General features: G+C 37.9%; 2 protein-coding genes across 2 annotated transcripts; both read left to right on the plus strand.

Moving 5' to 3' along the window:
- Nucleotides 1-561: 561 nt before the first annotated feature.
- LOC112166240 (gibberellin 2-beta-dioxygenase 6) lies at nucleotides 562-2,887 on the plus strand. Its single transcript, XM_024303030.2, has 3 exons — nucleotides 562-1,077; nucleotides 1,649-1,985; nucleotides 2,494-2,887. The coding sequence occupies exons 1-3, from the start codon at nucleotides 623-625 to the stop codon at nucleotides 2,722-2,724; spliced, it is 1,023 nt and encodes a 340-aa protein (XP_024158798.1). The 5' UTR covers nucleotides 562-622; the 3' UTR covers nucleotides 2,725-2,887.
- An 11,269-nt stretch (nucleotides 2,888-14,156) lies between these two features.
- Nucleotides 14,157-21,482, plus strand: LOC112202156. The gene is made up of 10 exons (XM_024343083.2): nucleotides 14,157-14,848; nucleotides 15,400-17,796; nucleotides 17,994-18,123; nucleotides 19,071-19,159; nucleotides 19,703-19,947; nucleotides 20,071-20,157; nucleotides 20,243-20,342; nucleotides 20,465-20,672; nucleotides 20,794-20,914; nucleotides 21,200-21,482. The coding sequence occupies exons 1-10, from the start codon at nucleotides 14,744-14,746 to the stop codon at nucleotides 21,300-21,302; spliced, it is 3,585 nt and encodes a 1,194-aa protein (XP_024198851.1). The 5' UTR covers nucleotides 14,157-14,743; the 3' UTR covers nucleotides 21,303-21,482.
- The last annotated feature ends 2,463 nt before the right edge of the window (nucleotides 21,483-23,945 follow it).

Genomic DNA, 23,945 nt, shown 5'->3' on the forward strand with positions numbered 1-23,945 from the left:
AAACCTCTGATAACAATAAGTATCTAGAGTATTTCTCGAAATAATATCCCAAAATAATATCAGGAATTTCTACCGAAATAATTTTAAAATATGTAATCTTATTGAGAACAATCACTATTTTAATATATCGAAATTCATTTAGAGATATTTTATGTTTTGATATTTTCTATTTGTGTGTAAACTTAAAATTCTGACTCCTATTGATGTGATATATCATTTTTGTTATGATTATCTTTGGTTTTTTATGGCATGTCGAGGAATCAAATAGTGAGCAAAAATTTTAATTCACTCCTTCTGCCGCTACGGCCGAACCGAATGAGAACCCGCCTACATCGTTTTCTGTTCTGAACCTTTCAAGATGCATCGCGTTGCATAGATTGCTAGGGTCGGAGCAAAAGTGGTTTCATTCAGACCATGACCCAGACCTGAGGGACCATCCGATACGTGTCGACGTCACACCGCACAAAAACAAAACCCTAGGTCCTACTTGCCCATGAATAAACAAAATGTCTCCCTAAAATATAGTAAGTGTCACAGTCTGGCTGCTCCAGGTTGGAGTTTCTTTTTATTATGAGTAGCAAGAAGATGAATACCACAACAAACTCCACCATCTCTCTGAAACATGAGCTTCGAATCTTACCCTCCTCCATTTCGCAACCTACTCCAACCGCCACTGAGCAGCCCGGCCCAGATCCTCGATTCGGGATGGGGTGCCCTTAACTCGGATCCTATACCCGTCGTGGATCTTCAGTGCCTTGAGCTTGGGGACTGCAAGCTTCTTGAGGAGCCTTGTAAGCAATGGGGACTTTTTCGTTTGGTCAACCACGGAGTTCCTGAAAGTCTTTTGAGTCAAGCACAGGACTATGCCAGAACGCTTTTTTCTCTTACCTTTGAATCCAAACAGGCCCTTATTACTAGCCCTCTGTCTTACTTCTGGGGTACCCCTGCCCTTACTCCAACTGGGGCGGCGTTATCGGCCGAAAAACTCCAGAATATCAATTTGGTCGAAGGTCTCAACATCCCTCTGAGTCAACTGCCTCGATTTCAAACTGACGATCCTAGAATTGCTTCTTTCTGGTACGTAATACTCCCAAGTCAATTTTGTTTCACTCTGTATCCAAAGTTATTTGGCTCCATTTTTAAATACATCACGACCCTACACATAGGAAGTTGGGAACGTACCTAGTGGAAAACCCATTTACTGTCTTACTCATATAGTCATGTATTGTTCTTAGTATTAGTTTAGAATTTGTATTTGAAAACTAGCTGTATCTGACTAGCATACAAGCGTCTTACTTTCAAGGTCAATTTTACAATTTTTACTAATCTGATTGATGGGTCTATTAACTAGAAGCTGACAAGGTATACACTAATTGACTCTTCTTTCATTGGAATCACAATCCGATATATACATAGGGAATAGTGATAATCGAATACCCGTTTAGTATTCTTACTCTGATACAGTTTTTAGTTTTCATTAGAAAACTGTATGTAGAATTTGTAGTTGAAATTTATTTATAAGTAAATTTTTTCATTGATGATTACTCCTTGTTTTTTCTATAATTATATATATATATATATTTTTTTGTACGTGAGATTCCTTCACAAAAGGGTAATGATTCTCTTTGTTGCTTCATTCATATATAAGCCATGTGCTAGAAGAATATGGGAGGCATCTAGCTAGAATTGGCAGAACCCTATTTAAAGGTATGTCCACGAGCCTGAGTTTGGATCCAATTGAATACGAGTCAAATTTATCAGAATCTACTGGTTTAGTACGTGTATACCGATACCCACATTGGCCTTCGAAATATAAGAAAGAAAACAAGTCTGCATGGGGAATGGACGTGCACACTGACAGTTCCGTGCTGTCCATACTGAACCAGGACGAGGTCGGTGGCCTTGAAGTGCTCAAAGACAATCAGTGGTTCACTGTGAAACCCATTGCCAACACACTGGTCGTCAATCTTGGAGATATGATGCAGGTCCTCCTTCTCGACCATTCTATATATATAAGCTAAACTATTCATTTACTTAATTACCTATATACTTTGAATTGATTTTATAGTGTTATATTGCGTGACTGTCTATTAAAATGGTTGAATAAATGAGTTCATTTCCTAATTGGGAGTCTTGATTTACAGTTTAGTAATATTACGTAGCACGTTGGTATCTGGCAAGAAAAATAAAATAGAAAAATAAATGTTATCTACCTATACTAATTGATAAAATTCATAATGGGTGGGTGATTCATAATATGAAGGAAAATTTCTCTTGCGTGTTTTGTGTTTTGATTCGAAATGAACTTGTTATGTAGATAGTGGTGAATCGTGACTTTTGTAATATGGGATAATCATGTTAAAACATGCGATTTCGATTCACAACTACAACATAGCATTCTAGATGTACATTATTCACAAGATAGATACTCATTATATAATTATTTTTTATATTTAAACTTGTGCTTAATGAATTGATGTTTGATCAATCCAGGCGATAAGCGATGATGAATACACAAGTGTGAAACACAGGGTAAAGGTGAACGAATACAGAGAGCGCATTTCAATTTGCTACTTTGTGTTTCCTGGCGAAAACAGTGTGATTCGAAGCTCAAACTACAAGCCTTTTACTTACAGGGATTTTCAAGAACAAGTGCAGAAAGACATAAAGACTGTTGGCTATAAGGTTGGCCTTAACAGATTCAAGCTTAGAGATGCTTGTTAACTGATCTTTTGGTCCAAATAACATTTTGTGAGTCGTCCTTAATTGGCAAAACTAATGCCACTAAACTTGAAAGTTAAATTAAGCATTGATTTAAGTTATAAAATTAAGTATTTAGGTTTGTGTTTAATATATTTTGTGCACACTACGAGTTGGCTCCCATGAATGGTCAAATGTTGAATTAATTACCTGAACCAATTTTATTAGTGAATTTTATTTCACTAAGTTCTACATTACCATATTTGAATTTGGAATGTATGTGTCCAATGTGTGTGTGTGATTCTCTTCATGATCAGCATTCAGCAAAGCACCTCGTTCAAATCCATAAATTAAGCTAAATAAAAGATCAAAAACCGTAAATCTAAACCTTAGGAGTTAGGTGTGATCCCGATGTCAACAATGTTGTATTTTAAATTGACTTTTTTCATCCTTCATTTATTTTGGCTTTGTGGCTACGTGTTTTGGTACTCATAGAGAAGGAAAGAACTATTTCAAAAAGTTGTTTGTCATGAAAAGATGAATGACCTTATTGTCATTTATAGTCAATTTTCTTATAATTGAAGTACCTATGTGCAACGATTGCCTTAGTATGTGACTTTCCTTCAAGCCTATAACGATCTAATTACAATTAAAAATAGGGTTTTTGTCAATTTATCCGAATTCTAGGGATTTTTTCCCACTTATCCTATTAAGGTTTTTAAATTCTCTCTTACTCGTAAACACTCTAATAAGATCTTCCTTAATATCCAATTATGTTTTTTTTTTTAGACTATTTTACCCTCACCCCTTTGTTATAGAGAGAGAGAGAGAGAAGAGAGAGAGAGAGAGAGATAAATGGAAAAGAGAGAAGCCATAGGAGACTTTGCTGGAGTCCCATCACCGGCCGCAGGAGTCAGGTCACCGGCATCCGGCCAACGATTGCCGGATTTCGGTCACCGGCAGTCGGATTCCGGTCAACGATCGCCAGTTGCTATTTACCGAACTTCTCTGAAAACCTCACCGGAAGTCCCTAAAGAGGTCGCCGGAAAGGTTTATTGCCCCTAAACATATTTGTATTGCCCCCCCAATAGAGGGGTGATAAACCTCTATTGCCCCCAATAGACCGTTATTGGGGGCAATAGAGGTTTATGAAACCTCTTGAAAGTCCCCAAAGAGGTTGTCGAAGATCTCATATGAGGCCGGAGAGATTTATTGCCCCCCCCCCCCCCCCAATAGACATTTCGGTTGCCGGAATGGAAACTAATATCTTAAAAATTAGACAAATAAAACTTTGATTAAGGAAAAAAATGAGGAGATTATATCAATTCAAAACATTTATTGCCCCCCCTCCAAATAAAACCTTTTTTTTCTTTCCTTCTCATAAGTTACATGTCATATGCAATCTCAACCTAAAGTAATTACCATCGATGATCAGTAAAACACAAATAAAGGTAGAAAATGCTAAACCAAACTAAAAATCATGGCACCATTATCAAGACTCCATTAAATAATCAAACAAGGTAAATGGACCAAAATCTAGAGAAAATTCCACAAACAATAGCAAGATTGAATACTAGAAATTCTTCACTATTACAAAGACTCTGAGGATATCACCAAGACTCCGAGGGGCTTGAAGGCGTTCTCCACCGACATCTCGAAGGGAACCGTGTCATCGGCTCTGGAGCTGGCTTGGACCGTAGAAGATAATAGACGTCGGGTTTGCGGATGAAAAAAATTTGAAAGAGCCGGCAAAGGGGATGTCGGGGGAGGAAGAGCAAGAATCCTGTCGCGCTAGTCCCCTAAGCTGCCTTCCTCCTCGACCTCGACGGAACTTCGGTCGTCGCAACCCTAACCCGCCTCTGCTGGTCTGAGAGTTGCCACCGTTTGTATGGACGGCGGAGATCGGAGGATTGCTTATGTCGATCGTCGTCAATTGGGATTTGATTTTAGAGAGAGAGAGAGAGAGAGAGAGAGAGAGAGAGAGAGAGAGAGAGAGAGAGAGAGAGAGAGAGAGAGAGAGATGACAGAAAGTGGCATAAAGTAGTTGTTTAATTAGGTGGAGGGTAGAATTGTCATTTTATTTTAAATTGGATTAGTGGAAATAAAAATATGTTCCTTGTTTAAGGAAAACTGAAATTGGGAGAGAATTGTGTCGTACTTTCATTGATAATAGGGGTCTCTTTATATAGAGAATTACAAGGCATAGAATCAGAGTTGTACAAGGAAAGATAATTGTACAATTAATCGGATATTTATGAATATCTCCCAGAATATCTCTAATTCAAAACCCTATTACAACTAGGTCAAGTAACCTAGAGTTTGGGTTAGACATATATTTTGGATTTACTTGAATACTCTCCTTTGTGTCGCCCAAACATGGTGCTCCTCTCGTTGCCTCATTAAAAACCTTGCCGAGTAACAAAAACCTTGTGGGACAAAAATAACCTAGGTCAAAGGGGAAAAAGAGCACAACAAACCCTTGACATTTCTAGACCATACATGTAGACATCTCCCCCTGATGTCTACATCTCCCTCTGATGACCACGGTCATGGGAGTTCGGATAACTTTCGCAAACGATGCTACCAACATGTTTCTCGAAAGTGGAATTTAGGCAATGACTTAGTGAGCAAGTCTGCCACACTGTCCTCAGATCGAATTTAGTTCACTTTGATCTTGAGAAAAGTCTATTGTTGCTGATTATGCTTGGTGTTGTCGCTTTTGATGTAGCTTTGCTTCATTTGTTCAAAACAAGCAGCATTATTCTAAATGCTTGTAGGCTCATCGGTGGTAGACTTCAAATCACAATTGTTCGAATATTGCATAATTATGGATCCAATCTATATACATTCACGAACCACTTCGTGAAGAGGTGAAGAGCAATAATCTCTGCATTGTTCGAAGATATAGCGACTAGGGTCTGTTCTGTAGACCTCCAAGGTATCACGATCTTTACCCATGGTGAACACTTAACCAGTTTGGGAATGACCTTTGTGTGGGTCAAAGAGATACCCAACATCAGCAAATCCTTCCAAAACACTTATCATTTTGGGATAGGGATAGAGTACCAGGCCAGTGTTGGTAGCATTCCTGGTGTGTGATGGGTCTGAATCCATCGTCTCTCTGCAAGGATAAAACAAGCCCATATCAATCGTACGTCTCAATTACCGAAAGATATTTTTTACACTAATCCAATGGTGTCGCGTTGTCACAGTGCTATAACTAGCTAACAAGTTCACAACATATGAGAAGTCTGGTCTTGTGCATTGAGCTAAGTACAATAATGCGGCTATTGTACTCAAGTAAGGCACTTCTGCCTCTAGCACATCTTCGTCATCATCATTCAGACGAAGAGGATCATTTTCAGGATCAAAACTACGGACGATCATGGGGGTGCTTGAAGGTATGACCTTGTCAAAATGCCTAAGCATCTATCAACACGATACTCATGTTCCAAACTGAGACATAATCGTGTTCTCCCAAAATCCTTCATCTCAAACTCGGATTTCAAGTGTTCAGTGGTTTCCCTTAACTCTTTAAGGGCTTCCAATGAAGATCATGTCCAACATGAACCGCGATAGAATCCAAAACTTGATATGGAAACACACGGGCATATCCATTCCCAATTAAGTAGTCACTTCAACCTTATTGTGAACGTGCTCCATGGTCTAGAGCCACTTGACTTTGGTAAATGAAGTCCACCATAAACTTTCATGTATATTCTGTATCTAGATCCCTATAAAGATACGTAGTGATGACATTCGTAAGATGCATGATCAATTATTTGGAAACTACCAAACTAACAGGGTAGTGGAGTGCAGTGACATCCATTACGAGAGAATATGTCTCATCATAGTCGATTCTAGGGCATTTTGTGAGAAGCTTTGCGCCATAAGGCGAGATTACTATCTCTTTTTCTCCTCATGAATTCTAATGAAGACCCATTAGTCAATAGGTTTTATGTTAGGAGGTGTTAGCATCACTGGCTCGAAAACCTTCCTCTTCGTTAGAGAATCCAACTTAACCTGGATCGCATCTTTCCATTTAGGCCAAATTTCCCTACGTTGGTATTCATTCATCAATGAAGCGTGGTTCAATATCATCAGACTCAACAAACTCATGCGCAATGAAATGCATAACTACATCATATGATGGAGTTTCTATCTCACGTCTCTTGTACACTAGTGTAATTTTCATAGAGCTCTATATTCTCAGGAATAGGTTCTGACGTTGAGGCGATCCCCAACGATAACCATAATCCGGAAGATTCTCATGAGACAGATTTTGAGTGTCGATGATCAAATGATTGGAATGTGGCAAAGTATCATTCGAACCCACGGGCCTCCTACATATCCTAGCTGGGGCCATGGCCTATAATGCCAGAGTGCCACTTTCTTTTGCGTTGGCACTATGCCTACCTCTGTGTAGGGTGGCGTTACATCCTCTCATAGGGACGTCCTTCCTTGCAAGCATATTTGCAGCAGATATGTGTGATCTGGTCATTTTAATAGGGATCGAGATGAGACATAGTGAGAACAGACCACGAAAATTCATGTCATTCCTGCTAAACATTCGTGTTCTTATCTCCCCCTAACGACGGGAAGACTATCTCATCAAAGTGACATATGCAAATCTAGCGGTAAGGAGATCGCTTAGCAAGGGCATTAAGTGGCGGACGATTGTTGAAGTCTCAAATCTAATTGAGTTGCCCATTCGTCTATAAGGACCCATCATAGAGCTTTGTGACAGTGCAATGGACACATAAATGGCACACTCAAAGATGCATAAGTACGATACTTGTATCCAGTCACTAGCTGTAATGCAGAGGTAGATTGAGTTGCGGTGGATCGTAGACAAATTAGCATAGCTGCATGCGATATTGCATCATTCCAAGCGGATATAAGGAGATTGGTGCGCATTATCAATGTCCAGACTACCATCGTAGTCATTTTCGCTAGACCATTTGGGTGTGTTCATGGGAATATGATGTCCAACATCAGTCCCAATGCAATAACCATCGAAAGTCTTTGATGTAAACTTTGTAGCATTGTCAAGTCCAATTGACCGAATAGGATGATCCGGGAGTGAGGCCGTTGTCATATGATATTTGCTAGGAGTGTAATATAAGCAGCATTTACAAGCGGACAATGGCATAACACGTGACTAGCGTGTGTGCATGTCAACCAACATCATGAAATATTTAAGCGTCCGCAAGTTGGTTGAATCAGTCCACAGAATCCCCATGGATTCTATGTAAGAACAGGATGAGTATTTTCATATCCTTTACATAGAACGGTCTCAATCCTAACTTCCCTAAGGAACAGGCTTTGTAAAACGAGCGAGAGGTTTTAGAAGCAACCAATGAGGATTTTGGTTGGGCCTGAGCATCTGAAACGCTATTTGAAGCAAAGTTGGTGATTGTAGCATCACCAAGGGTGTCATCACCATGATGGACGCCATCCATGGCGTCATGGATAGGGATTGTGCTAGCCCTAGACTGGTGGTGGACGACAGCGGCGACGGTCACACTTAGTTCAGGAATCAAATTTGGATTAATGCTTCGTTTCGCTCGAAAGAATGGATGTCCGTGTGAAGTCTTTAGTAGATGGATCATCATATCATGACTAGGTTGACCTATCCTGTTGTGACAAAGTCAATATGTGTCTAAATCCAAGAGATCTTCTCTCATAACTTTATTGGATTTAATAGCTCGAATAGTGACATAGAGTCCACTAGAGAGACACATAAACTTCTCTAAGATGCGCCTTTGTTCGCAATCATTATAGGTATTATAAAGGAACTTATTTCCGCTCTCTACATGCGTTTTCGCATGGTATCCGTTGATTATTCATAGGTGCAATTTTCCCTAGGAGTGTAAGAGAGTTTCTGTGACAGTAATCAATGTGCCATTTGGCAAGGGGGACTTGGGCTATTCCATGTCCTTGAATTAATACTAATGACCCAGCCATCATAGTCATACTGTCATATGCTCAGAATTAAAATGGAGTCATGAAAAGAACTCAAAATTTGATTCATAAGCCAACATTATTGTCTCTTAACCATTAGGAGAATCTAATCCAAATGCTAGCTAATGCAAAACAAAGGTAGTTGTTTGACTTCTTTCGGTAAGTCCAAAATAAATATGACCAGGTGAGTAGAGAGATGTCAGTGAAGCAACCACTTATCTCAAAACCTTCCTAGACATCATACTCATTTTGGATGAACCTATGTGAAGAAAAACTAAACCAATGACATTTACTACAAAGTATATGACAATTGCCTATTACATCTCTTGGAAAAATAAAGACTTAAATAGAATTGGCGATCTATTAATCCAGTCAGATTTGTAGTTTTTAACCCTTCACTCTAGATCATCTTCTTGATCTTCTTGTTCCATATAGTGAGCTTCTCTTGCTTCACAATATGCTTTGTAGGCGGTGATAATTTCTTCACGAGCTCTACAAATGTGTGCCTAATAACCGAATACTCTACATCGAGAACATACATCTATTTTCTTAGACTCCATTGATTGAGGTGCTTTGGAAGCGTCATTTAGATGACTCTTAGTGTTGGTGGTGCCACCAACATGGCCAGAGGCGTTGCCTCCCTCTCTCTTTCCACGTTGACCTCTTCGGTTCCGTGTTCCCCTATTTTATGAACTAGAACGTCCAAAAGTATCCCTAAGATTAGGGTTTCGCTCTTGGCGCCCTCTCTTAGGGGTGCAACTATAATTGGATTCAGGAATATGCTCTGTTTCCACGGATCTCAAATTATAGTTATTCACAAGGATGTTGTCATGCTTTTTAGTGACATTCATAGCTCCAATGAGCTCATGAAACCTTGTGATCCGTCCTGCAGTAACATTGATTCGATAGTTCTTAGCAACCATCAACGCAAAGACAAGGAAGGCAGATAGAGTCTTCTCAATCAACATCGCATTTGTGATCTCTTTACCACAAAATTCCATTAAGGATTTAATGCAAAGTGCTTCTCAGTTGTAGTCAAGAACTGACTTGAAATCACAGAAATGGAGGCTGTGCCATCTTACTTCTAGGTTAGGAAGCAGGGAGTCACAGAAGTTGCCAAATCTTTTTTTGAGTGAGACCCACAGCCTTCTGGGATCTTATTCATTCATATACTAGTACTGGAGCGAATCATCCATATGACGAGTCATTAGGATGATGGCTTTAGTATTATTTGCCTCTACGGCTGCTCTATTTACTTCCAAAGCTTGAGCTTGCTCTACAGTTAGCATGTCCTGGCTAGGCTCGAGAATCGTATCCAGAATTTCATCGGCCTTGAGATGCTGGCGGACATCACGAACCCACGTACTTGTGATATCCAGAGCTAGTTGTTCCCAATGGAGCAAAGTCCAATTTGTTCATGTTACTCATTCTGAAAGAGAATAAGAAAAAGGGTTAGTTTCGGAGCGAAAAAAGGTATCACGAAAACATATAAAATTTCTGATCGTAATCGCTCCTAAGAAATTAAGAATTTCTGAGCGTAATCGCTTCTAAGAAATTCAATTCCAAGAGGTATTGGATTAGATCGAAACATTAATGACGTAAGTGGTCGATCATAAATTCTCTACAAACTCTAAGTTTGGAGATCTCCACAAGCTCCAAGCTTGAAGTGAGCACGAACCCCCACAATTCAGTTTAATTAGGTCTCCCCTATGATGAAGAACAAGGGGTAGAAGAAGGGAGTTTGCAAGTCCCCGAGAAAAAGAAAAGAATTTAAAAGTACGGAAAGCAGAACGTTTAATAAAAATTGCTTTTTTTTTTCTCTTTTACTTTGACGTTTCTTTGATTTGTTTGTTCTCTTCTCCTCCACGTGGGCCAGGGCCTCCTTTGTTTTTTCTTTTTCTTCTCCTTCTGCCGCACGTGGGCTTGGCTCCCTTTTTTTATTTCTTTCTTTTCTTCTTTTGGGGCCCATTCCCTTTTTTCTTCTTTCTTCTCTTTCTTTGTTTCTTTCTTTGACCGGAGTGTGGGCCACGTGCCTGCTTTTCTTTTCTGGCTCCTGGGATAGAGTTCTTCTAGGTAGGAGGTGGCGGTTGCTAGGATATGAAGGCTACAATATTAGGGTTTCAGGGTTAGGGCTTCGTGTTGATAACGTGTTTAAGAAAAACTGAAATTATGAGAGAATTAAGTCATGCTTTCATTGATAATAGGGGCCTCTTTATATAGAGGATTACAAGGCATAGAATCAGAGTTGTACAATGAAAGATAATCGTACAATTAATCGGATATCTATGAATATCTCCGAGAATATCTCTAATTCAAAACCCTATTACAACTAGGTCAAGTAACCTAGAGTTAAGTATTCTGGATTTACTTAGACATTCCTGGATAATTGAGATAATTTTTGTTCATTTTGGTGCTTTGGGTGAAGAACCCTTAAAAATATAATTAAAAAAATGAAAGGATGAAAAGTTGAAAACATTAAATCGAAATATGTTATGTAAATTGTTTCTAGGTATAATCCCCTTTTCAATATATCAATATTGCATCTGTCTCTTTCGATCTACTTGTTTTTCGTTCCCTAGCAGCCCCTTGATAATTTGATACCTGTAGTGGCATTACTTCAGAATAAGACGAACCAGAGCTCGACAATCACAAAGATTCAATCAATGTTTGGTAGCTAGCTAGCTTAAATTCAAGAAACCACACTTCAAAATTTGAAATTCTAGCTAGCTTGAAGCTCAAACTCTATGGCTTGCCATAGGCGCGCAAATCTGCTGGTATGTCATGACAAAAGTGCAAAGAAATATCTTGTTTTTGTTTTTGTCCAATTCATTTAAGTTATGCACTAACATCGTCTACATTTCACAATGTAATTGTTCAGTGACCTAGATGGAACTATGTCAAAAGTCACCTCGACAATAAGGAAAATTGGTCTCATTACAAGGTAAGTATGGTACTATGTTCAGATCGGTCTTGACAATTAGAAAAATTGGCCTAATGGCTAGTGTCATAATAACGCAAAATGAAAAAACTAGAACAACACCCATAATCCACATATCCACTCAGTGGAAGACCTTTTCATAACAGATGACCCTCAAAATCATAATTTATTGATATACGGTGCAAGTCTATTTTAGATTGAACGACAATAAGATAAGTTAATTCTTAATTTTTAAGTGAACTCACTTAATATTTTTACTAAAAATATGCAAAGGAGAATTAGGTCAAGGAGTACGAGAGTGGGAGGCTGGCCATAGGGGCACGCACCCATTTAGGAATATATACAAAGAGGTATAGAGAGAACTAATTAGATTTGGTAGTCCTATATTCTACTGTTCTAAAAGCTCGTTACAAATCCATAGATTTCCATCCATTCTATTTGATTTCCACACTTAAATCGAAAACCAAAATTTGCTTTATCTGGTATCAAACACTGGATGACTAGAGACTGAGGCACATAGCGAAATAAACCAGTGGCATATCGATTATCGAATAAAGGTTGGATGACGGAAAACTCAAATGATGATAGCATCTACATAAAAAATAAAATAAAATAAATAACAATTTTTCGACTAGGCAAAATAAAACTACAACACAAAACCCTTAATACAACCACAACCCAAATTATCAAAATGAAAGCCTTGGCTAGCTGACAAAGGTAAAGAGTGGCTCCATGATTGAACTCCAAGATGATGACCAGATTTGGCTATAGCATCCGCAAGAAAGTTTGCTTCACGTTTGACATGATTGAATGTGACATTCTCAACTCTATTTGCCAAAAATCTCATATCTTGTAAAAAAGATTGTAACTTCCAAAGGGTTTGACAAGCATCCAAAATACTAATAACATAAATAACAATTACATTTACGGGCTTTCATAAAACTGAATTAAAGCCTAAACTTATTTGGATTTTCTGAAAATGGGCTCAAATTTGGTCATTTGGACTATGGGTCATCAAGTGATTTTACAGACATGTCCAATACCCACATTCCTATCCTATACGAGGCGAGGTGGTCCGCCATCGTCTTCCAAGACAAAGCTAGCAAAATGATACCAGAATGAAGGAGATTTCTTTATCTTCGCAAATGCCGCAGGACAATCCTGCCAGGTTAACAAAATTAGCTGAGCTTTAATCATAATCATGTGCCCTATGTCCTGGTGGTGGTAGTGGTATTCCAGTGATATGAACTGTGATGATGATTATGGACTGAAGGTTGGTGTTTACGGTTATGAGAATGATTAGTGGTGATTTTGGAAGGGAGCATAAAAGTGGGTTTTGGTTGGTTTTGACTTGATTTGATGGAGCGTTCTGAAGCTAATAAACTTGATCTTTTCTCTGATATATTTGAAGAAATATTTGCGTATGAAAAGACATGTTATATTCAAGCTTTAGGGTTAGCTAGCTCTAGTGGTTAGGATTAAGATACGGTAGTCCTCCATTAAAACGTAAGATATGTTATACATACTTTGAAGAGTACTACATAGTTAATTCGCCCCCAATTCTTGTACGATTCAATGCATTATGTATATGATTTTTTTTGGTCATATTAAGAGAAAGAGTTGATTAGTTTGAAACGGAAAACGACTTGGTTGATAACTTGGTACGGATAACCTAAAAATGTGAGCAAATTAAGAACCTTCTCCATATACAGTTGCTTGATAATTAGATAAGTTAATTTGCGGATTATAGTGAAGGCCGGCCTGCAGTCATAGGGCAAATAGGACATGTTGGCCTGTAGTCATCAAGGTCCATACATTCATTAAAAGCACAGCCTTTTTAATTAAGTCGTTGATAAGGTTTAGCTCTAGCTAATTGCCTAATTCCTATCTTTCTTTTTCTTTTTGGTCAAGTAGCTACCTAGTCCTTACATAATTTCTTTTCTGTTACTAATTTAAGAGAAACCCCATTTGATAAAAAATAAAAAATAATAATAAAAACTAAGAACAAGCCCAAATAATAGGATTATAGATAAGATTACAATGGATGTTTCTACAACTATTGTCAGGTGACTGATTCAACAGTTCAAAGCTTATTTGGCAGCAAATTATAATATTTATTAAACTACAGGATTAGGGTATTAATTTTGGACTGGTAAAAATCGTTTTAACATGACTACCAAGAGGAGTTACTTGTTCAAGATGGTTGGAATGTGCGGCAGTTCATGCAGTGATTCATGCCAATTGTGACACAAATGAAACAGATTGAAGGCATAATTTTGTTTTTTTGGTGGTCCGAGGATAAATTTCTCCTCTTCCTTTTATGCACCCTCAAACAACTTTGAAGCACATTTAGAGAAGAAAGAAAGTAATTCAGTCACACATAAAAAGAAATAGAAAGTCACACGACTTTCATATTATTTAGAAATAATATATTTATGAAATGAGATAGAACATGATAATTGTGATTATAGAATTGAAGGTATGAAATCACTAGAATATTAAACAGAGTGATACAACAATTATTATACACCTTTAGTTTAGGAAACGTTTTCCCCCAAAAATTGATTCTCCCATTAAACTCGCAATGACCCCTTAGAAACTTTCCCATTCAACACCGCCCTTTCTGTTTCTCTGTGCTTCATCCAATCACCATTCAAGATGGAATCGACGGCCCAAAATCCACCGCGAGAATCCCACATCCCAAACCCAACCTGAGACTTGGACGACACGCCGAACCAAACTCATAACACCTGTTGCAGAGGATCACCGAGGTTCTCATCCAGTTCCAATAAGGTCTCGCCGCGTCACGAGTCCGTCCTGGGACGCTGACGTGGAGGTCAGAAACAGGGTCGAATAGAATGGGACGAGAGTATGGTGTTTGTGGATAGCGTCTGTCTCTGGGTCTGTTTGATGAGACCTTGAGAGTCTGTTTCTTGACACCAAAGTCATTCAAAAAATTTGAAACCCTTTGTTTTTTTTATGTCCTTTGATATTTTGTTGGATAAAGAAAAGCTTTTGAACTTTTTATAAGCCCAACAGAGAGAGAGAGAGAGTCAATTACTTCCCATATACCAGAATTCTCTCACATCCCAAATTAATTCCCTAAAACCTCAAACTCTCTGAGACTCTGGCTGGATTTCAATGGCGGTGGCCATGGCCCTTGAAGAACAGGGCCGGCGTGTTAACAAGAGAAACCATAATTTGAGACAAAATCAAGGGAAGTTACTTATTGGTGCCAAAGTTGAGGTAATGCAGCTTTCTCTCTGTGTTTTTCATTCTGTTTTTGTCAGAAAGATTGAATCTTTGGCCTGTGATTGTTGGGAATTTTGGATTTTCTGTAGGGGGGTTTTGTGATTTTTGGTTCCAGAATGTTGGGTTTGTTTGAATGTGATTTAAGTGTGTGCCGCTGGGTTTTTGGTTCCAGAATGTTGGGTTTGTTTGAATGTGGTTTTAGTGTGTGCCGCTGGGTTTTTGTTTTTTGTTATTAAACTTGGCTTGTTTTACTTTTTCTCCAATTTAGCCTCTTCTATGATCATGCTTCATTATTATGTTTCTTTCTGTGTTTCAAGTTGCAGGCTTTAATGATCTCTGGGTTAAAATTGTGTTCATGCAAAACTAGCCTTTGTGGTTTCAAACGTGCGAAAAGTCGTTTCTACTGCACATGTACTAAATTAACTGTCTGCATTTGACTACAAAGAATAACTTTCCACATGGGTTTAAGAAAAACAAAACAATCAATGCAGTGAAGAAGAAGGTTTTTATGTTCATTAGGAAATTAAAGTTCTTAATTTTTGCAGGTGAGGAGTGAAGAAGAAGGGTTTCAGGGCTCATGGCACCCTGGGACTGTCACTGCATGCACCAAAGGTTGTCGTAAAGTAGAATACGATCATATTCTATGTGATGATGGGTCTGCTAATCTTGTGGATGCTGTTTATGTTTCTCCCATATTGGATGGCATTGATTCTGTAACTGATGAGCAGAGTAATTACCATCGCGGAAGTATAAGGCCAAAGCCGCCTAAGATTGAGGTAGGGGGATGGGGTCTTCCCTATGGAATCTGTGTGGATGTGTATCATCAGGATGCATGGTGGGAAGGTGTGGTTTTTGATCATGAAGATGGTTCAGAAAAGAGGAAGATCTTCTTTCCGGATTTGGGAGATGAACTGACAACTGGAATTGACACTTTAAGAATTACTCAGGACTGGGATGAGGTTACAGAGAATTGGCAGCGACGTGGGACTTGGATATTTCTTGAGTTGATTGAACAATATGAGCAAGAGAGGTACATTGCTGTCTCTGTGAAGCAAGTTTGGTATGATGTTCGATTAAAAGAGGGCTTTGAGAAGGTGAGGCAGTGGACTTCTCCAATGAGATATCTATGGGAGGAGCTGGTGTTGGAGGTCATTGATGATAACTTACGCATCACCGCGGATGAACTTTTTCGGGTGTTAGAAGTGTCAGGATGCTTGTCAAGAGGATTCCAGGTAGGGTTCGAGTCAGCTCAATGTGTCTTAGATGCTGATATGAATTCTAAATCATATACCACACACTCTCTTGCTATTGTACCTGTTGGCAACACATTGGATAGTAATTTGTTAGTTGATCATGATGATTTTATGAAGAATGTATTGGACTGTAGGGCTGACATTGCTGATGAACAAAGTGAAGGTTTGTCGATCATTCAAAGGACCTCCCGACAAAGCTTCAATGGAACTTCTTCTGCCAAATCTGATATTAGCAATGATGGAATTTGTGTTACTAAATCCAAAGGCAGAAGAACAGCAAATTGGCTACCTGTGGAACTTCATAAAGAGTCTTGCCCTAGCGCTGTTGGTAAGTACATGTGTAAGGGATGGCTGCCTTCAGGGGAGTTACAAACAGCTGTTAGGAAGCATCTTTTATATTTGGGTTGGAAAGTAGAGTATATGATAGATAAGGGCAGAATGAGATACCGTTACTTGTCGCCTCATGGAGAACCCGAATACTCTCTAATTAAAGTGTGCAGTAACTTGAGAAAGTCCTCGAAAGATTCACAATTTGCAATCTCTCAAGATGCACCTCAGTGTTTGCATGGTTCACCTGGGCAGCTTCTTGTTACTGAAGAACCACAAGAGATTCAGCATCCTCATTATTGTCCTCAACAGGTAGCGTCTCCTTTTTCCAATTCCAAGTTACATCCCGAGGTATTTATTTACAAACCCGAATATTGCCCTCAAGCAGTTGTGGCATATGTAGACTCTCCCATAAGGGGACCCAGAAGTTTGAAAGTAAAAACAATGCGGTCTAAAGCAAAGAAGCACCTCTCTGCCGTGGGGTGGGAGTTCTACTACTCAGAAATAAGATCATCAAATAGCTTGCGCTTCAAATCTCCCAATGGAAATGTATACAACTCACTTCTGGATGCCTGCAAAGTCTGTATGGATGAAGAAAATTCTGAAAGAAGACCTGCTGAATGCAGGTATGTCATTGACGAAGATGAGGCCCACTTAATTAAGAAAAAAATATTTTCTGTAGCAAATAGAAAATGCAAAAGGAATAGAATTTGTAGCTTGTTAAACAGTGGACCTCACTTGCTTCACGAATGCCCAAAGGATCAATGTGCTAACCCTCCAAAGTTGAAAAGGCAAAAGGCATCTGCATCTTCCTCTGGGTTTAGAAATGGTTCTGGTGTTAGTCAGCCAACTCGTGTGCTCAGGTCAAGAAAACGAGTCCAGGAAGTGGTTACTCCTACTTCCACACACCAGAATCCCCGCACTGTCCTATCTTGGTTGATAGACAATAATGTGGTTTTGCCAAGGGAAAAAGTACATTATTGTAGCAGAAAGGGTGGTCCTTCAATGGCAGAAGGGAAAATAAGTAGAGAGGGGATCAAGTGCAGCTGTTGCCAAAAGGTGTTTACTCTTAGCTGCTTTGAGAGTCATGCTGGCTTCAATGAGACTCATGCTGGCTGCAGTAACCACAGACCTGCTTCCAATATTTTTCTGGATGATGGTAGGTCTCTCTTGGATTGCCAGATGCAAATTATACTTGAAAGAAGGAAGAGGACTTGCAGAACAGAACCACGCCATAGGATGAAGGGAAATCAAGTTCGAGGCAAGAGTGATTACATTTGTACTGTGTGTCACTATGGTGGTGATTTAATCTTATGTGACGAATGTCCGTCATCATTTCACAAGAGTTGCGTTGGGTTGCAGGTAGCTTGTTTGTTTTTGAGTCTGCCTTATATAATTCTCTGTTCTTTGATTTTTCTTCTTCCTTTTTTTCTTTTCCTATATCAATCCTTATTTTTCTTATATTTCTTTTCTCATTCCTCAGAACTTATTATACTTTTGACTATCACAAGTTTGAGATTCTTTATTTCACTTCATCTCAATTTGTCTTTCCTCTACAGGATGTTCCAGATGGTGAGTGGTTCTGTCCATCTTGCTGTTGTGGATTATGTGGCCAAAGAAAACTCAAAGAAGACAAAGAACCTATTATGAATTCTGATTTTCTCACATGTGGTCAATGCGAGCACAAATGTAGGTTCCTTTTCATCTGTTCTATTCATACCAACGTTTGTTTATTAAGGTTTTTTTCTCTCTCTTTTTTCTTGTAAATTCTGCTATTGCTGTCTTTTAGACTAGAATTATATTATCTTTTAGTATAAGAAAGGATAATACTTTTGCTTATATAATATTTTTGCACGCGTCTCGTGGACACAGCTTAGAAAGCCACAAAACATAGGTATATACAGACGAAACCAGAAGAAAGAAATGCTACATTCCCATCTTTTTATTTTTTGGTAGGCAAGGTTGATTTTACCATTAATTTGTTTATCTTTTGACCTCAAGGAATGTTGAAATTGTTTAATCTTTGAATTGCATTTAGTTTTCAATCTATTTGTTAAGTTAGTTACTCGCTACGGAACATTTGCAAATCTAAGAAATTTAAGCCTTCGATTAAAGAGTTTGTTTTGTCAGATTGAACATTGAAGTTAGAATTCTAGTTTGGAGTTCCAGAGTTGTTTTGTTCATAAGTTACTAGTTATATGATATTGAGTTGCATACTAAGAGTTCAATGACTTTTTGAATGCATTTGTGTGTTATGAATAGATACTGACGAGGTTAGTTGTCCTTCTATTCTTCAGAGTTTGTTTAGAGATCTATTTGTTATGCAGTGAATAACGTCAAATTATTGTCGACATTTTGAATCAATTGCAAATGAAGAGATATGATTTTGATATGATTACATAGCTGAGAACTCATGGTTAATGCTGAGAGAGCATCAAATTTGCTACGTTTTAGAATCCTTTAGCCAAAGAGAGTAGTGTTGGTAATGTGCACATTTATTTTGAATTATGTGACCATGATTAGTGACACAATTATCTGGCATGCGGTTGGCGGCTAATAATAACACAAAAAACTCATTCTAAGTGGGTAATTTATAGAGTTTCTAATTTATTTATTTATTTTTCCAAATGGTGAAGATCACACTGGGTGCCTGAGAAAAGGAGATGTGGATATGTCGGAAAGTGATTCAAAAGGAAATTGGTTTTGCAGCAAGAATTGTAAAAAGGTATGCCAAACATGTCATTAATATATGATAGTTTACTTTGGAAATTATTTCCTTTCGTCTCAGCTTAATTTGCAAAATGAAAATTCCTGAAGCATAATCAAGAGAGCGGAAACTCTATTGGAAACTGCTGTTACAATGGTTGATAATTTCTGAAAAATCTGGATATAATATATTGACAATATCAGAAGCAGAATGTAACTTTATGAAAACAAAATATATCACCTAATAAACATAGGCCAAATCAGATCGTGGCATGCTTTTTGTAAGTGGTAGGTTGATGCTGTCGCATCCAGCACACATAATCCTCCGACATATATGATACAACCTAAGCATAATCAAGAGATAGTAACTGCATGTTGGCATTCTAAAAATGTACAGCTAGCAGCTAAATGATTGACGGTCGTATATATGCATAATTATATATGATATCTGTCAGATTTTTTGCTGTGAGGGATCTTTTCTTTCCTAAATCTTAAATTAGCTTCTTGTCTATTCCTTTTTTTCATGTTGATGATGTTGGATATGACTGTTTCAAACTTTCAGATATCTTTGGGCCTCCACAAGCTTTTAGGGAAACAATTTCCGGCGGGTGTTGGCAATTTAACTTGGTCACTTCTGAAGTCCATGAAATCTGATAGTGATGATGCTACTGAACCTGACAATGATGCCATAACGGAGAGTTTTAGCAGGCTTAGTATTGCCCTTGATGTGATGCACGAGTGTTTTGAGCCTGTTAAGGAACCTCTTACCAGGAGAGATCTTGCAGAAGATGTCATCTTCAGTAGAGGGTAAGAAATGCATACCATCATCTCACTTCTTTGCGGGCATTACTAGTTAAAATGCTGCTGTTGGGTTTGAGGATCTATTTATTTATTAATTACTCTCTAAGACCGAGTTCTGAAATGTTGCAGGTCAAATCTCAATCGCTTGAACTTTCAAGGGTTCTATACCATGCTATTGGAAAGAAATGATGAGCTAATCACTGTGGCTACTGTAAGGTGAGCTTTGTTCAGCTTCTTTTGGAAACTGATGAGAATTGTATACCAAATATTTGTTTCTTAGTTACTATTTTGTTGTTTAAAGGATCTATGGAAAGAAGGTGGCCGAAGTACCTCTTGTTGCTACCAGATTTCAATATCGTCGACTTGGAATGTGTCGTGTGTTGATGAATTTACTTGAAAAGGTAATGTACCAAGTGTTCCTGCTATTTGTTGCCACTCTTGGATCTGTTACATACTTACATCCGTAACTTACGTTCTTGATTACATTGTCGATTCTTATTATTGTCTCCATATCTTCTTGCAGATGCTTATGGATTTAGGTGTGGAGAGATTGGTTTTGCCCGCTGTCCCCAGTGTGCTAAACACATGGACTACTGCATTTGGGTTTTCAAGAATGACAGAGTCTGAGAGGCTACAGTTTCTGGATCATACTTTCCTGGATTTTCAGGATACCATTATGTGTCAGAAACTTTTAATGAAGATCTCTCCAGCTGAACCAAGCCTGTTGAAAGGTATCTTATGTTCGTGAACTTTTTTCCCTTTCTTTTTGGCACTCTTTTTGGCACTTAGTGGTAGAAGATAAGCTGTACACTAACTATGCTAACTGTAACATACTAACATGTGATTTTGCAGGAACACAGCCTAATATTTCTGGAAGTGGTGATAATATTGATCTTGATTGGTCCAGTTCTGTCTCTGAAGTGTGTCAACTGGAACAAACAGAGGATAGCCAAACCGTATTCCAGGGACTTGAGTATGTCTCACTTCTTCCTACTATAAATTTAGAAGATGGAAATGAATACAAGAACCCTCATCGCATTAATCATCATGACCAAAATTCATTAGAGTAGCTCAGATGGTGGTCAGACAGAAAAATTTCTGCATTCAGTTTGAAATTAAAGCAGTTAGGAGAAATTACTATACACTGAAAAGAAACTGGAAAATCACCCTATAAAATACCCTATCATTATATATAGTTTACTTTCCAAGTTTAAGTTACGGGCCTAAGTTCGGCCATAATTTTGTTGTTCCACTACAGAAGTGCTGCAGGGAAAAGGAGAGCATGCGTTGATAAGAACTGTCCAGAGTTCAAGCAGTACAAGCGAATGAGGAAATCAAATTTGGCTGCCATAGTTATTTAGACAGTAAACATTTAGAAGACGGGAGAGCTCATTGGCTGTAGTTACGTACCTATGGCTGCCTGTATTCATTTTTCTTAAGTTAGCTCATAATTTAGAAGGGGAAGGTGTAAGATGTATATTTCATGCATAAAGGGGTCCTTTGTCAATGAAATGTTGGGTAATGCAATTGGGATCAGTCTTCAAAAAAGTTGGAAGAAAATTTGCAAGCCAATTGTGTTTCAAATTCAAGTAAAGCAGTACAATTAGAAAGAGTATGAAGATATACTCCGGCTATAATTCAAATAAACTTGGCACTACGAACAGTACAAAGAGAAATAGCATGAAGATATACTGTGCATATGATCATGATGACTATTTTGGTTATAACATCTGGGAGGAAGACAAAGAAGGGAACAGTGAATTAGACAGGAAGAGAAAGTTGGTTTCAAACTTCATGGAATAATCTAACATCATCTTGTGGATGAAATGTTAAAAATTGGACTAAAATTTAAATAAAATCTATTTGTTCAATCATATTTTGAAATTCTCAATACTCATTTTCCAAAAATCAGCTGATCTAGAACTTTCATTCAGCTTGCAAAACAATGCATTTTGAGCAAAGAAACTGACGAGGTAGATTCAAAATTTTGAGCCATTTAATAGTGAAAAGTAAGCTATGCCATGTATGGTCCATTAATTCAAAAGTTTGATCCACTAAAAACTTCTTATTTGAGTTAGATGGATTAAAATTTGTAGAGAAGTTAACGCTCCAGTCACGCTTTACTACACTTCTAAAATAGCAAAACCATTACAAGTAAATACATCCAAAGAGGCAGAAAGTAGCTCCTAATTAGGGCTGTCAATGGGTCGTGTCGGGTTGGGTTCGTGTCGGGTCAAGGTATTTGTCGTGTCACAAGATACAAACCCAAACCCAACCCATTTAATAATCGTGTCAAAAATTTAAACCCAAACCCAACCTATTTATTAAACGGGTTACCCGTTTCCAACCCGCTTAACCCATTTAATAAATAAGTTGTGTCGTTTTTTGATAAAATGACTCATTTAAGGGTCAACAATACGACCCATTTAACTAAAAAAATGCATAAATTGATTAAATTCACTAAAAACTCCATAAGACGAAGAATGTAAATAATGATATATTATTCATAAATAATTAAATCCAATAATTATAAAGCAAAATATTTCAAATTGTCTAATCCTATGATCAAATACTCCCAACGTCTAAAATTTCAGGATGAAGTATAGCATAATCAGGTTATACGGGTTCACTTCGTGTTGGCGGGTTGACCCGTGGCCGACCCATTTATTAAATGGGTCATGGCGGGTTGACCCATGACTGACCCGCTTTTTAATCGTGCGGATTCAACCCGCTTTATTTCGTGCGGGTTTCGAGTCGTGTTATCGGGTCGTGTCGGAATTGACAGCCGAACTCCTAATGACGACTACAGTTCGAGTGTATTAAATAATCTAATAAACTATCTTCACGTTACAATTTATTTTTATTTTTTAATTGCATATTCATTTAAAAAAAAAAAATTATAGATCTAAAAATATGCATTATTTTTTTTAGCGGAAGACTATAAAACGAAGTAAATAAATAATAACCTATCCCTAAAGGCACGACATAAATAAGTCACTGACTTAGCAAATCTCACCTGCTCATTCCGATGAAGGCACAACTGTAAAAATAGAGGGTCACGATCCCTATAAAAGATAAAACAGAGAACTCAGAACTCCAAATCTAGTTGCTCACGTAATGCTCAAATTTGGAGGTGGGAGCTGGGATTCTCCAACTCCAGTACCATCTTCATCCAGTATGCCTACAAGAAGAACCATAATTAGAAAAACGTTTCGGACCCAAAAGTTCTCCACCAAAATGGGTACAGACTTAAGGAGGAGTTATAGGCCCCATCATCAAAAGAAATTGACTTAGCATCCTTGGGTGGACTATCCCTCAACTTCCTTGGAGACACGTCCAAATCCAACCCAACCAAAGAATTTCTAACCGAATCAGGAAAGGGAGGAGAAACAAAAGTAGCTCCTAAAAGGTTAAAAGCTATTTTACCTTCTTTTTTTTTTTTAAGTGAAAGAAACAGAAATTTTTTTTCCTTTTATTAAAGAGGATCAAATGATTTCACTCATACTCCTACAGTAACTTGAACCCAGGACCTAGATCATAAGTAGTGGGCGCTCTAAGTCTCTAACCACTGAGTTAACACCACTTTATAAAAAAGAAACAGAAATTTCATTGCATGCAAAGATAAAAAAAATTAAAATTAAAATTTTTTAAAAAAAAACCCCTCAACTTTTCACCAAAAGTTGTTTGTGCTTTTGAACTGTGCCCCTGTACTCTTCAATTTGATCTGCTATTGCTAACTCTTAACTAATTCATCAATTTCTTCCTATAATGTTGTCCAATCAAATTAGTTTTTAGCTTTCAATCATGCAAGAAACACCAATTACATGGCCAAGGCTAAAAACTGTCTGAGTAGAATTGCATCGTCAATAATTTATGAAGAAATTGATAAATTAGTTTACTAATGGCAATGACTGATTATATTAGAGAGTGTAAAAGCATATGTGATCAAATTAGAAGGTCGAGAGCATAAATGATTTTAGGTGTAAAATTCAAGGAGATAAAAT

This window comes from Rosa chinensis, chromosome 5, assembly GCF_002994745.2.
Source record: "Rosa chinensis cultivar Old Blush chromosome 5, RchiOBHm-V2, whole genome shotgun sequence".
NCBI classification, from domain to species: Eukaryota; Viridiplantae; Streptophyta; class Magnoliopsida; order Rosales; family Rosaceae; genus Rosa; species Rosa chinensis.